Source organism: Lepisma saccharinum, chromosome 1 (assembly GCF_977018435.1).
Source record: "Lepisma saccharinum chromosome 1, izLepSacc3.1, whole genome shotgun sequence".
NCBI lineage: Eukaryota > Metazoa > Arthropoda > Insecta > Zygentoma > Lepismatidae > Lepisma > Lepisma saccharinum.
The window spans coordinates 120,862,238-120,878,310 of NC_139229.1; the positions used below are offsets into that span (position 1 = coordinate 120,862,238).

General features: G+C 38.6%; 1 protein-coding gene across 1 annotated transcript in view; it reads left to right on the top strand.

The window, feature by feature from the left end:
• Window positions 1-16,073, top strand: part of LOC146000437 (cytoplasmic aconitate hydratase-like) — a 123,673-nt gene that overhangs the window by 14,772 nt on the left and 92,828 nt on the right. Inside the window, exons 7-9 of the mRNA XM_083138065.1 lie at window positions 2,768-2,898; window positions 5,146-5,317; window positions 8,497-8,714. Of these exons, the coding sequence (XP_082994191.1) occupies window positions 2,768-2,898; window positions 5,146-5,317; window positions 8,497-8,714 (521 nt within the window). The remainder of the gene's footprint in view (window positions 1-2,767; window positions 2,899-5,145; window positions 5,318-8,496; window positions 8,715-16,073) is intronic.

Here is a 16,073-nt window from a genome sequence, read left to right on the forward strand (position 1 = left end):
AGGCAACGTGCACAAAACAATGATATCCCTCACAAAACAAAACACAGCATGCAAAATTTCAATCCGACAGTGTTGCCACATGCAGTGCCATTACAACAGTGGTGAAGTTTCTTTCGTAAAATGACTTGCCTACTTTTTCCCCTGTATTCAACTTGACTTACCTTCTTCTTCCCCTGTAGGCGAAATCTTCCAGATTTAGTTTCTCAGTGACTAACCTCCCTGTTGCTCTGACATTGTGTCCACATCAACTACATCATTCAAGCTACCTGAATCTGCTGTTAAACTCATTTTCGACCATTTACTGACTTGCCTCCCTTTTCCCCTGTAGTCTTCAATTCAGATTATTAATGCATCACCCATGTGACGTTATAGTGTATCCTTGCAAACAGAACAATCAAGCTCTGGTGGTAAATGTACTTGCAGTAGTGTGATGAACTGATCTCAAGGAGTAGGCATATAATTAGTGCAACTATCCAGGGTTTTCTTGAACAGTCTTATTCCCCGAGTATGAGCTGTCACATGTTAAAATAATGAAATCCCAGTGACTGTGTCCTGATTAAAGGCCAGCATAGTCTGCATTTTACCTACCCACTGCCCGCTTGCCCGTGAGGACAGGTATACCTGCTAGCCTGCCCACGGCAACGAGTCGACTGGCGTCTTTACCCAGGTTCTTCGTCTTCCAGGCGCTCTGCGCTTACAAGGTAACTGGGCATTCAACAAGACCCGGGCGCCTGCAAAACCTGCTGGAAGGAAACAGCCCTCCGGCAGCGTGTCGCTCCAGGTGTTTCATCACCACGTGGACAGCTTCAGCCAGTGTTGCCTACTTACGTAGCTCGTAAATCCTACGAGGTCCTAGGAGGAGCTCTCTCCTCCAAGGAGAATTTATATACTTAGCGATTTCAGTTCAGCGTAAGCAGTTTTTATCTTATTGCCAGGAAATGCACGCAGTATTACAGCTTCATTTATTTAAATGAATGATCGAGCAAACAAAAATCTCCTCACTGAAAACTAATTGCTTTTCATTGCATGGTGCCTTAACCAGGCACGCAGTGGCGCAACCAGAGGGGGTAGGGTGCATTGCTCACAACCTTGGACGGAAATTAAGTCTAGCGGAAGGGTCAGGGTGGGGGTCAAACATTAAAGTACAAGAAAAAACAGACTAGCAGAATTTAAGAGTAGCAGGGCTAAAGGGTACTCAAGATGGAATTAATTTTCATATTTTTCTTGCATTTTTCTTCCAGACGGCCAAGGGCACCTGCAGAGGGGGAATGGAGGGGTAATTGCAACCCCTTGATTTCAAATTTTATGAAAGTAGAAATATATTATAAAATATTATCCAGTCTCATCAAGTTCAATGCCGTAGCAAAGGGGTAGCGGGAGTCGGCCCTGAGCGCCGAACGATCTAAGTGAGAAAAGTTTTAAAACAGAGAATGCTATGGCGGCCCGTGATATTATTTGCTATTAATGTTGGTTTGTTACGAGTTGGATGAATTGATTATGTAATACGTCGCTCCATGTGAAAAGAAAATATTGTAGATGGAAATTTTACATGCCATATGTCTGTACATTCGGAATGCATTTATCATGCACTTTCTTTCTTTCAAAAACAGTTTGTGTGCTTGTTTTCCATTATTAGCTAATGTGAAATTGACGTGTTGAAAAAAAATATTTTTAATCCTCTGTTTCAACACAAATGCGCGTGAGAACCGACTTCTACCCCTTTTTGCGTGATTTATGAGGATTATAATGCCTTTCATGCTACTTTATTACTATTATTGTGATTGTTCTTGTTGGCACGTTTATCCAAGTACTTGGCCCTACCCCCCAAACGAGGGTAACGGCAATGGCCCTGGCTGGCTACGGCCCTGGTGTTCGCAGTAGAACAGTGTGTTGTTCGACTCGCGACCTCAGCGTCGAACGTGACATGTTTCAGTCCTGTCCTATATCACTATATATACGTATATTGGTTGTTTACGACATATACTTATGGATCCTGTGCCACGGAAAACCTATTTCAATGTGTGTGTGTGGGGGGGGGGTAGCAACATTCGTAAATCTCATTTCATTGGTGATGTGGCTTACGAAGCTTCGAGTTCCCTTTTTTAAGTAGTGAAAATCTATTGCAGTTGGCAACACTGCAGAACGGTGTGGGCCAGGTGCAGTTTCTACTCGAAGCAACTACGTCATGTAGAGGGAGGGGTCTGCAGTTGATGGAAAGAACGAACTGAGACCTACTAGGTATCGTAAGACTGCGGGTACCCGGCGGGTCTACAATGCCTGCCAGGAACGATCTGTGCAGGTGGGCATACAAGCTGCTCAAGCGAGGGTGTTGCGCAGGTTGCATGGCATTTCAGGAGCGATGTCTCGCGAACGGGTCTGCTCCAGGTCTTGTGCAGGCCTTTAGTCCTGATAAAACACAAGAGTGATACTTTGCAGATTTGCTGCAGAACAATAGAGCTAATAAGTTAATAGTAAGTTGCATTACTGATAATATTTAAAAACACAAATGCATAATTCCATATTTCAAGAAGATCAAGACAAAACAAACAATTACAACTTCTGAACAGATTCTTTTGGGCTATCGACAGTTCTGGAAAGGTTTCTTATTCTACCCTGAAGATGAGAGTGATGTTAGCTCTCGAAAGTCCAGAACTCACTTGGTCAGTAGCCTGAGAGAATTTGTTCATAATTCTTAGCCAGGAAAGCTTCAAGATTTTATTTGATTACAACTTACATTACATCAACTTGTGTTCTCATTGTTCAACAGGTATAGAAGCAGAAGCAGTTATGCTTGGACAAGCCATATCAATGGTTATCCCTAAAGTTGTTGGCTACAAGATAACAGGCAAACTTAACCAATATGCTACATCTACTGACCTTGTTTTGACAATAACAAAGGTAAGTTACATAGCTGTATAAACAGTAGAACTATTGTAAACTACCAAGAGGGTGCAGTCTTAAGCCTGAATCACACGGAACTGGATATCCAGTAGGAATGATCTAGTTGACGCTGGACTGGCTACTCATTTGCCAGTTTTCGCCTTGCATGGTACTTGTCGATAGTTTTTCATTCCCATGATGGCGGCCGCGTGAGATGTAAACAACTTACCACTTCACACTTTTAAAATTACGATAACTATTCAACCGAGAGGAATATCGCTTTGTATTAAATGGTTGAATGGCGCTGATAAAATACATACTTTACAATGTTTACTGTACATGTATGGAAGAATATTTTAGCTTTTTTAATTGTAAACACTGTGCACTCACCATAGACGGTGTAACTCGACGTGCCTCTCGTGCTGTACGTATTATACATTGTAATTGAAACAGCTAACCGAAATGATCCATGAAATGCTTTGGTGTAAAACTAAATTACTATCGGTTATAATATTTTTGGAAGCATTTACGTAGCATTTATGCTAGCAAAAATGTTAATGGAAATGCTTTCATCGAAAGCCGGCTTAAAGGTGGATGAGCAATTTGAAGAATGTTGTAGGAGAATTATTGCTTTGTGCTTTTATTAAAAAAGGAAAAGTATGAACTAGAGATTGGCTCGAAAAAAAATGTGGTAATCAATGCATACCAAAAAAGCTTTTTCACTCGGGTTTGCATTATTCATACATGAGATTCGCAAGATTCATTCACAAAAAAAAAAAGGCAAACATTTATTAATACACTTGTAATAATAAGGATTTTCATATTCGGCTAATCATATTTGTCACGTACACATCTCCTCGCTTTGCATAAATACCTATAGTCTCTTTACTTTTTTTTATCGAAAAACTGAGAAACTAACATAAACAGCCATCACTCTGAAACCAGACAAAAACCTTAGAGTATGCTCTAAGAAGAAAAAAACCAGGTGCCTGCAGTCTCGTATCACATCACTCCTTGCTTTCGTTTTGAAGCCAGTGGGCAGAGCTTATTGACTGCCCAAAATGGCTGCATCTACTTCATCTGACAAAAGAACATCGCATCACGTACTGCAAACGCACATAGGCTTGCAATTGCAAACGTTCGTGCTCGCGTAACTATGTATGAATTCGAAATATTACGAAGATAAACTATAGCTAGCTTTACTTGCTTGTGAAATGTTATTCCTTCAGTTTTCCTGTTGGTACAGCTATATGCTGAACAAGCCACCATTGCTCCGTAATTTGCATTAAAAAGTACACAAAATTACATACTTTCTTATGGTGACCATAAATGTTTTGGTCTGACTTCGCTTCATCCTGTCACGTGACCTTGCTTCAGAAAAATCTCACGGGGCTTGCTCCTCCCCCTTCTTACCTCCATGAAAAAGTCGCTCCTTTGCAAACTCACAGATTATCTTCACATGGCCAAACTTGCTCTCATTGGCATTTCCACAGAATTCAGTAGAGGAAAGCTAGTAAGAATTAGAACATGTCCTATTCCTCAAAACCAGTCAAGCAGTCAGCAAGGCAGCCATGATTTCTACCTAGAAAGTCAGTTCAGCGACTAGGGCATTCCTACTAGAAATCCAGTTCCGTGTGATAGGGGCTTTATTACAAGCCACAATTTTTCAGGTTCATTAACTATTTTGAAAAGTAATCTGTAAGTATTTATCTCTTAATGCATTACAGGTTTTTAGCAAGGGTGCCATTCTGTAGGACTTATTTTTAAAAGTTAGGATTTAACAGATTTTTCATTTTAAATAGAAATTTTTCAATTTTATCAACTTAAAAGCACATTAGAACCTAACCATACCATACTTCTTACGCTGAAGTACAGACAGCATACAATTTCATATTATCACAAGTGTATCAAATTTCTAAAGATGTATCACATTTCTAAAGGACAGTAACCCTTTTTAACACCACAAACCTTGAACATAGTTCCAAACACATCTGTATTGACATATCCATTGCCACAATTCGCACTGTGGACATATTTCATTTAATGTTGACAATGTTTTACTGTAGCAGGAAGTTTGATTATAGATAAACAAATTTCATGCTTTATTGGTAAAATTTCCATGCGAGCACAACCAAAAAAAATTCAAACTGTATTTACAATTACTTAAATAAAAACAAATATCAGTTCTTACATATTTTCTTACTTTAAATTTGTTTCAAAATTTAGAAAACAGAATGATATTAAACATTTTATTATCTCTTGCAGCACTTAAGACAAGTAGGAGTGGTTGGGAAATTTGTGGAATTCTTCGGCCCAGGCATAGCAGAACTTTCTATTGCTGATAGAGCCACAATAAGCAATATGTGTCCTGAGTATGGTGCTACAGTTGGATATTTTCCAGTGGATGAGTTGAGCATTGCCTACATGCGTCAGACAAGTAAGTAATGCACATTTGTTATGTTCATATTTACTATGTGCGAATTACTCACAAGATTAACAATATAAATTCAGTTTTACTTAAGTTTTTTTGCGAGTATACTTCGTTATTCAATTACGACGTTTCGAGAGATAACCTCTCTCTTCTTCAGGTCATAGGCGCCGACTCCATGGGGCTTAGGGGGGCTTGAGATCCCCCAATGTTAATGATGTGGGGGCAGAGCCCCCCGAATAATTTTGCTTAAGAGGATCTAATGTATTATTTTTTTTCTTGTAAAGTTTACTCTGAATTGTGCCACATGAACTTAACTTTAAACACACATTAGAAATGTTCTAGACCATCAACTTTGGGAGGGGCTGAGACCGCTAAACCATCAACTATGGGGGCGCTATAACCGGAGACAGTAAAACACATGACTTATTACTATATACTAAGTATACAATTATTATTTACTATTATACATATATTAATCAGAGACATAATGAATTTAGCCAACGACTTCTTAAAGACTGTTTGGGAATCCCCTAAAAAAATGCAAATATTTATGAATATTATTGATGTGAATGAGAAGGCTGGCCACACTGGACTGTGACCACTTTGCCCTCGTCGGTGGATGTTGAGAACCTCCAGTATGCAACAGATCTTAAAGAACTATGAAAACCTTCTAAATTTTCTTGAGAAATTTTCTGAAGAAGATTCTACTGACGCAGCATCAAAATGTGCTGGATACCTGGAGACAATGCTTCACTTTAAGACATTTTTTTTTATCTCCCTCTACTGCCATGTGATGGGTCAAATAGAAGAGATAAACTGTAGGATTCAGTTTCCACGCATTGGTGCTACTGAAGTGGAATCAAAACTAAAATACTTGACTGCCAAGTTCTACACTCCAAAATAGTATTATAAATAGATATGCACTGACGTGTGTAACACAGCAAAATCATGTGTTAAACAAGGCCATGAATATACAGGACTACAAAAAATAACAGCCGTAGAGAAAGAATGCATCTCAACTGTGAACAGTTGCACAACAAACTTTCAGCAAACGCGAGAATTCTTTCGCCAAGATTTGGATGTCGATAGACTCTTCTTACACATGTCCATGCTTGGTGATATCGCCAAACAGAAGAAAGTGCTTCTAATTGCCATGCGTGACATAAGGAAGTTTCTTTTGGAAGACAACACCCTCCAGGAGCTTCTGCCTGAAGTTGCCAAATTCATAATGGTCCTCCGCACTGTGCGAATGACGACAGCCACAGCCGAAAGGTCATTCAGTGCTAGTCGCCGACTAAAGACATATTTGAGATCTACAATGAGGCAGAAGAGACTAAGCAGCTTAGCGGTAGTTCATAAAAAAATAACCCACTGCGTAGAGCAACTTTTGCTTTATTTTTAAATCATGTTCATATGTTTTTGTTGTGTATGTCACTTTATATCTTAGTGTACATGCTATTTTTTTTATTATTGCAAAATTAAATTTAAAAAGTTAAATATTGTAGCAAAAACAAAAAAGTAAAACTATTTTCCTGCGATTTGTGTTAACATTTATGTAACTAATTAAATAAAACTGTTAAATATTGTAAATATTCGTTATTTTATGGGTACGTCAACACTAAGGTTATTTGCAACCTATCACATGTCTGTTGCAGACATTAAAACACACCCATCCCTCGCCGGGATTCGAACCCGAGACCTCTGGATCAAAGCGAGTTGAGTCGACCACCCAACACGCTCGGCTACCGAGGCCGGCATAAAACTGTTAGGTTGGTCTCTTAATGTAAATACATACTTCTCAATAAAAATGTTAATTGTTATCTAAAAAACAAATGAACAGACACAAAAGACATAAAGAGACTTAGAAACATTTTCTAAACATTTTTCATGTTACATTTCATTTGCTTGAGGAATATAATAGCTGCTTAAAAACTGCTATACGAAGACGTAATTTTTATTTTTAAAAAAAGGGAGGGAGCGAGTCATTCATTCATTTATTTCAGTGATCAGAGCCCCCCAATAATTTTGACAAGTCGGCGCCCCTGCTTCAGGTTATAAGCAATTCATAGCTTTGTCAAAATATTTCTTCCATAGTAAACAGGATCGAGGATTAGGTGAAATGTGAGCAGGGGGAAAATATAGGAAGATCGATTACACTCTGACAATTTACGTTCTTAAAAGCCATCATTACCTAAGTTATTACCTAAGTTAAAACCTATTATATGCAAGTAACATCTTTTAACATTGACTTTTGTTCCACTGTATTATTACAAGGTCATAGTCCCCACATACTGCCTACTGTGTTATCCACGTCGACAAGAAAGACAATGCAATGGTCAAATAAAATGCATGCCTAATAGTTTACCTATCATGCCATCATGTGGAGTGTGTACATATTTCCTGTTATTGCCATGAAGAGAGACTGGAGATGTGAAAGTAAGGCCCAACACATTTGCAATGTTGGTCAGGGTGAAGAAGGTGATGTGATCAAGTGCACCTCTTCATTATTATTATTATAGCTGTACGATATTTCATTTAGTAAATTATTAATACAAGTAATGGCTGGGTGAGCCCCCTCTCCTGCTGCTTTATAATGAGAAATCGTTTGAACTCGCACACCCTGGGAATTGAACAGAGTTCTCCCACATGGTGGTGAAACCCATAAGCATCGTTACTCATTTTGAAGGACTCCTCCCTAACAACACCTTTCTTTAGACTTGTAGTAAGAATTGGGTGCCACTTGGGTGAAGATGAGATGAATGAAGGGGCAGTCACAAACATATATGGATGACGGAGGATTACATGACACAACACAGGTCCCACAGAGGATTACACTGGCAGTGGGTTCAGGTGCCAGAGCCTCGCTGGTCTGCAAAATGCATTCTGGGGTGTACATGGAAGGGAGGTTGACATTTGGGTCACCCTATAGGAAGGGAGGGTTAGTACAATATGGACAGAAACTTTACTGTTTACTATGTGGCTGGATTGAACCTTCTGCATAGGAAATTAAATGCAAATTTTGGGGGAACCAATATAACCCAATTTCTGTTCATTTATTTGGGTCTGGTGCAGACCCATTCCTATATATTCTAGATGCATAAAATATTAGGTCAGTTCACTTGCACAAACAAAAATAAACCAAAGCCAGTATGATTTATCCTACCTTTTCCCCTTTATTTCAATAGACAGAAGTGAAGAAAAGATCAAGTTTACTGAAGCATATTTGAGAGCTTCAAAGATGTTCCATAATTATTCAGACTCCTCGATGGACCCAAAATTCTCTGAAGTGGTTGAACTGGACTTATCAACTGTTGTTTCGTCAGTCAGTGGACCAAAACGACCTCATGACAGAGTTGCTGTTGCTGATATGAAAACAGATTTTCATCAGTGTCTTACGAGTAAGGTAGGTGAGGAAATAGTGTATAAATTCTTCCACTTCCCAATTTTTCTCACCCAAATTTTCTCTAGTGATATTTCATGTTCACAAAATTTATATTCTAAAATATCCACCTACAGATATACAATATCACTAGTGTCCCATTCTTAACCCATTTCAGAGTACTCTATCAACAAACCTGGCAGTTCAACTTCTGAACCCTGGTGTTAAGGCATGCATATTGTTATTGTCCCATCATCTATTTCACATCAGGGTGGATAAAAATTATGATTTTTATGTAAGTACTGTATTTGTCGGCATATTACACACACCTTTTTTGTACATTTTTTTTAGGAAACCGCTTTAACACTGAATGTATAAAGTAACACATAGGTCTACTTTCAATAAATAACTTATCGTCACACACCGCAAGGAAAAAAATTCATCTAACCCAGAACAGAGACAATTTCCAAAAATGAAGGTAATGAAAACTGGGACCTACTCAGACCTATTTTTAAGGAAAAATAATTGTGTTTTATATGCTGGCTAATACGGTAATTATTTTTGATGATTGGTATAACAAAAAAATTTCCATCAAGTTGCTGCTATATTTTCTGGCAAGGTATGCATAAATATACACATTTGTTTCTTGATGTTTAAGGTGCTCTGTGACCATACCTTTTTTTTCTGTAGTATATATACATTAGTGTTATGTATCAGAACCATCATATGAAATTTTCATATAAGAACACAGTGAAAGTGTATTATTTATTTTCTAATCTGCTTGTGCTTAATTGGAGAACAGCATGTGTTATGCATTAAAAATATACAGGGTTATTGAAAAAGAATGGTACAAAAGTAGTTAATTTATTTTTAAGTGAAAAGAGATACAAAAGCAATTCTGGTGGGAACGAAGAAAGTGGCCGCGGTGGTTCAGTCGGTAACGCGTCTGACTACCATGCTAAAGGTCCCGGGTTTGATCCCCGGCCGGTTCAAATCCAGGAACTTTTCTAACGATGGAAGTGGCCCCAGCGCCCACCCAGCATCGAATAACATGGAAACCCTGGGGAGTAAAGGCGGTCAGGGGCGTGATGCTGATCACTTCACTTCCATTCTCGGCCGGATCAAGAAAGTGTGGGGCATTACCCTCACACCCCCTATACGCTTTCATGGCGTGGTGCTATGCACAGGGGAACACTTTTACGAAGAAAGGAAGGTTGTAAATTTACCTGGGCAATTACAAATGTTGGATATGAGCACCCTGGGTAACACGGTAACATGTCAAAACTATAATCCATTTCTTGCCAGATGCGTTCCAACACAAATCCTATCCACTGTCTCCCTCGATGTTCCTGGTTGACCGAGAATTTTACTACTGCACAGACATCCAGTTGATTCAAACTTCTGCACCCAGCATGTACTGCAGTGTCTGTGGGGTGGTCGTTTCTTGAATTTCGCAGGAAAGTGTGTCTGAACTGTAACAACTGCCCCTGTCATGTAAATTCCATCATGCAATATGCTTCCTCTACTTTCGTTGTTGCCATTTTAGCTATCAACAACAAGTAGCGCCTCTAGCGGATTTTACATCAACTACAACCACAGGCTACAAATTTACACTTTACACTGAGACCAACACTTTTCAGACGCACCTTGTATTTCTGATTCCACTCAACTCATGCACAACTATGACAAATACACTGGAACCTCGATTTTGCATTTTTCATTTTTCAGGTGACACTGATGAAAAACCAGAAATTGTAGAAATGTTTTATAACAATGTCAAATCAAGGTTCCACTTTAATTAGGTTACAAATGCCAAGGGCAGAGATGAATCATTTTCCCTGAAAATTGGCGCAACCTGCCACTATTGCAGCAGCCGTGTTCTAAAGATGTAACCACTCACAACAGAATTTTCAAGTGCAGAATGTACGTAATCACTCAAGCCAATTGCATACAATAATTCACTGAATAGAACTAAAGTTAGAAGTTACACCCAAACAAGTCTAAGCATGGGGTGTTTGTAGAAAATAGCCACCTAATGCTTTCAACTTTGGCCATTTTGTTTTCTTCTGGCAGATTCAAAAGAGCTGCTTTCTGGGTCTTAACCTTAACGGGCTGAGCATCTCGTGCCTGAAAAGTCTAAGAGGATGGGACATTTTAACCTTTCAGGATGCATGCTTATTTCACTTACTCTAGCAGTCCCATGTTTATTTGTCTCTTATTTATTTGTAGCGGAGATTAACCTTTTGCTGCCCAAGCGTCCCGAACGAGATACTCAAATATAACCCTCACTGTCCCAAGCATCTCGATCGAGACGCTGTGTCAAGGTCGTAGTTTTTACGTTATAACTTTTCTATTTTTGGCTAGAATTTCGATTTTATTTTTTTATATTGTTCCTAACACATGTATTTAACAGAAATGGTTTTTTGCATATTTTTTTTGTCTTCATGAAAATGGAGGGGAAAAGGCGGGAAAAGGTACTTCTCTTTTGCAACGTCAAATTATTGCCGACGAAGGAAGACCGGCTTTGTTGTTCTAAAGCAATGCTTTTCACTCCCTCCTGCTATCTGCGTTCGAATGAAGCTTGTTTATAAGTATCCGATGTCAAAATGAAAGTTTTCCGTATGGGCGGAAGCAGGGTGTGGGGGTGGGGGGAGGGGGGAAACTGGTTGTTGAATCTGCATTGTGAGAATGGGAATTCGAAGTGCGCTGAAGGAAACCTTTGTTTGTGAGCACAAGTGTTCCACAATGTTGAACAGAGGTCACACAGCATTGTCTAAAAATAGAATGTCAAGCAGCTGCAAGAATCGGCGTTCATTTTCCAGTGCGTTCTAGCTTTTCGTCCGTGAAAGTTGTGCATAGGTGTGTGTCGTTTTGTGCCCAAGTGCGAGGATATTTTTTGACTGAAGTAACATACTTCCAAGGACTTTTTTGTCTTCTACGTGTTTGTGAAAAGTGTGATAACGATAATTTCTATGTGCATTTTGAACTTTTCATATCCTTTTTTTCGGGGGGGGGGGGGGAGAAACCTCATTTAAAAAAATCAGGGGATTTCCCCCCTTTCCCCCTCCATATGTGCGCCGAATGTGCATAAATTATATATCATCTGAATCTGTGATTCATTCTGCGTACAACGGTATATCGTTCATATCTCCAGAGCAAATAGTCTCTGAGCTAAAGTCATTTCAAGATACCGCTGCATTTTGAAGCTTGAATCAGTGGCGTGCCGATAATTCCTTTTGGGGGTATAACTGAAGTTACATTGGTCATATGATAATAATGCAAATATTTTTGTGTTCCTTGCATGTTAGCGATCATTTCCATGTGCATGTCGACACTGTCATGTACTTTTTGCTTGAGGGGAGGGTGGGGGAACAATTTTTTTCCCCCGAAATTTTGGAATTTAAAGAGTTAGCCCCTCCCCCCCGCCACATATATGCCGAATTTGCAAAAATTTCATATAGTCTGAATATCTGGTTCATTCCGCGTACAACGGTATATCACTCATCTCTCTAGGGCAATTAGCCTCCGATCTACACTCATTTAATTGAAACTCTGCATTTTGCTCAAAATCGGCTCGGGACAGAGAGGCTTACATGTGAAAAAGGCCTTGGGCGGCAAAAGGTTAAGGCTCATGCCTTTTCTTACACTCAAGCACATACAAAAAGTTCATAATATAAAACACATTCATAAATTGATTCATATATAAACATTGAAAATAACGATCACACATGTAGTTTTCACGTCAACCCAACTGGTAAAAATATGTAATTCAAAGAAATACGTAACAGGCCACTACAAACATGTGTTAATCACTTGACAAAAACAAAAAAGAATCGAACCATGAATAAGAGTAAATAGCATCACTCCATAAAACTTTCTCTTAATCTTCTTTTGAAGATACCTATTGAATTTGATTTTCTCATTTCATGTGAAAGTGCATTCCAGTCCCTAATCACTGATACAGTAAAAGAGTTACTAAAAACAGTTTTGTGCATTTTAATTGTTAGAAGATTAGAACTTTGGGATCTTGTGTATAATAACTCTGGGTTTCCTAACGGAAGCAATCTGTCTGTGAGCAACACAGACATCAACACTAGTTCTCTGTACCTCTGCCTTTCTTTCATTTTAATCCAGCCTAATTTATTAATATTCAGTTAAGTGGTCATGCTTCTTAAGGTTAAATATATATCTTATGCATGAGTTCTGAATTTTTTGAATTCTCATTGCCAGCATATCATTACAATCAGCATATACACTATTGCAGTAATCAAGATGTGAGAGGACCAAAGTTTGTACAAGTCGCTCTTTAATAACAGGCGGAAGATTTTTTTTTTGATTTGTATAAATAGGCCTTCTTACATATATTACTAATGTGTTCAGGTCAGGTTTGTATCTATAATCACCCCTAGATTATTTACAGATTTAGAAAATGGTATGCATGCACAGTTTAATTGTACAGTTGGCATATTAGGCGAATTGATAAGTGCTAAAAGCTGACGTGATCCAATTAATATGCATTCTGATTTATTGGAATTTATATATAACCCATGATGAGCAACCCAATTATTAATATTTGACTGTTCCATGTTCATCAGCTCTATTCCACCTGATAAATTCAACAATGAACTTGATATATAACACTGAAAATCATCAGCATACATATGATGTTCAAGATTTGTTATGGTTCTTGTTATATCGTTTACATACATTGAAAATAACAATGGACCCAATACACTACCCTGAGGATCTACCAGATAAGTATGATTTAACCCAATCAGTAGTATCAAAGTTTACTCAAAGTAGATCATGATCCACAGTCTGAAAGGCTTTACTAAAATCCAGTAACACTAAAAAGGTAAAGTGCTCCCCTGTGCATAACACCACGCCATGAAGGCGTATAGGGGGTGTGGGGGTAACGCCCCACACTTTCTTGATCCGGTCGTGAGTGGGGGTGATGTGATCAGCATCACGCCCCTGACCGCCTTTACCCCCCAGGTACCCATGTTATTCGACGCTGGGTAGGCGCCGGGGCCGCTTCCACCGTTAGAAAAGTTCCCGGATTTGAACCGGCGGGGGATCGAACCCGGGACCTTTAGCATGGTAGTCAGATGCGTTACCGACTGAGCCACCGCGGCCACCAATCCAGTAACACTAATATAGTTATTTGGCGGTTGTCCATCGCTTCACGGATATCATCTGTCACATTTACGAGGGCTGTACAAGTACTATGGTTAGTTTCTAAAGCCTGATTGGAAAGGATTTAACATATTATTTATCACAAGATGTTTGTTTATTTGGCTATGGACAACATACTCTAGGGTTTTCGATAAGGCAGGCACCATACTCTAGGGTTTTCGATAAGGCAGGCAGGATACTTATACATATTGGTCTATAATCCAAAGCATTAACAGGAGATGATAGACCGGAATAATTTTTAATAAAAATGTCATCGGTTCCGTGTGTATTACTTTTTACTTTATTAATTGAAATTTCTACCTCATCCTTCTGGACCACACATAAGAGAATTTTGGACAAGAATGTGATGCTGCTGACGAATTTATATCTTCAATTGTATTTGTTTTAGTTGTATAGCTAGTACAAAGTGATAGTTAAGTTGATTTTCTGAAATATGATTCGTGTTATCTGATTGTTTCCAGTTTACTCCGAACACATTCAAACTCTTCCATAATTCTTTGAAATTTAATTGTGCATTCTGTAGACTAAAAGCATACTTTAGCTCCAAACTTCTTGCTTACAGTGGTTACACAACCTTCGATAAGCCTCAAATGCTAAATCTGTTGTTTCCGAGGATTTCTGTAGCGCCCTTTTATATTTCATGTGTTTCATATCCTGCAGTGACATAACCTTCAATATATCTGATGTCATCCATGGGGATGGGGGATTTTTAACCATCCTCCTCTTCACGGGTGCAATTTTATCATAAAATTGTTCTTTTATCTTTTCATCTACAGACGACAAATGTAGTATTTCAGGAAAAGGCAGCAATGCTGTCTTCTTTGCTAACAGTTGGGCTGAAAAGTTCGTAGGCTAACATAGTAAAAAATATTTTTTTGACAAAATTCGATTTTATTATTCAATATAGTTGCCTTCGAGGGCGATACAACGATTATAGCTTTCATACAATTCTTCGATGCCATTTTTATAGTACGATTTCTCTTTAGCCTCAAAATAGGCCTCAGTTTCGGCAATTACCTCTTCATCAGTGCTAAATTTCTTTCCAGCGAGCTTTCTTTTAAGGTCTGCAAACAGGAAAAAGTCACTGGGGGCCAGATCTGGAGAATACGGTGGATGGGGAAGCAATTTCATTACGGTTGAATATCGCTAAACATTGCTCCGAATCATCAAAACGTCGTTGCTTTTGATCGATTGTGAGCACGCGCGGCACCCATTTTGCACACAGCTTTCGCATGTTCAAATATTCATGCACAATATGTCCAACACGTTCCTTTGATATTTTTAAAGTCTCAGCTATCTCGATCAACTTCACTTTACGATCATTTAAAATTATTTTGTGGACTTTTTTGATGTTTTCGTCGGTAACAGCCTCTTTGGGGCGTCCACTGCATGCATAGTCTTCGATGCTCATTTCGCCTCGTTTAAATTTAGCAAACCGCTTCTCAACGGTTGATTTTCCTGGTGCAGAGTCCGAATAATGTTTATCAAGCCAAGCCTTGGCTTCAACAGTATTTTTTTTCGCCAAAAAGCAATGCTTTATTAACACACGAAATTCTTTTTTATCCATTTTTTCACAATAACAAAAGCTGCTTCACTCACAATGCTATATCTCACGAACTAATTATCCGGCAGCTGTGAAATTTATACACGTATCTTTTGAAGGTTAGTACTAAGTAAAAATCACATGGATTTAATTCTAGTAACGCCATCTATGACTCAGCCTACGAACTTTTCAGCCCAACTGTTAGATCCGCTTCACTCACCTTCAATGAATACGAAATAAAAAGAATATCATGTCTGGGCAATATATCAGGAGCACTAACTTGGCTATAATTAGAACGCGTTTCTCATTATTTGTTAAAATAACGTCAAGCCATGATTTCGTATTTCCACTATGGTAAGTTGAATTAAAAGGTAACATTTTCAAGTTGAGGTTTGTCATAAGGTCCCGAAATTTATCTGTATCTACTTTATCTGTGAGCAAATTATCATTTGTAACCCCCAAAAGCAAAACATTATCGTATTGTTGAAGAAATTGAATTAAATCGTCCTCAAAATTCTCAAAATTACAGTCGGGTGGTCGATATACCATTGATAACAAAATATTTTGTCGGTTCATGCATAACTCTAAAATTATATATTCAGTGTGTGCCATATGTTGCGGAGGAGACATTGATAAGATCTTGA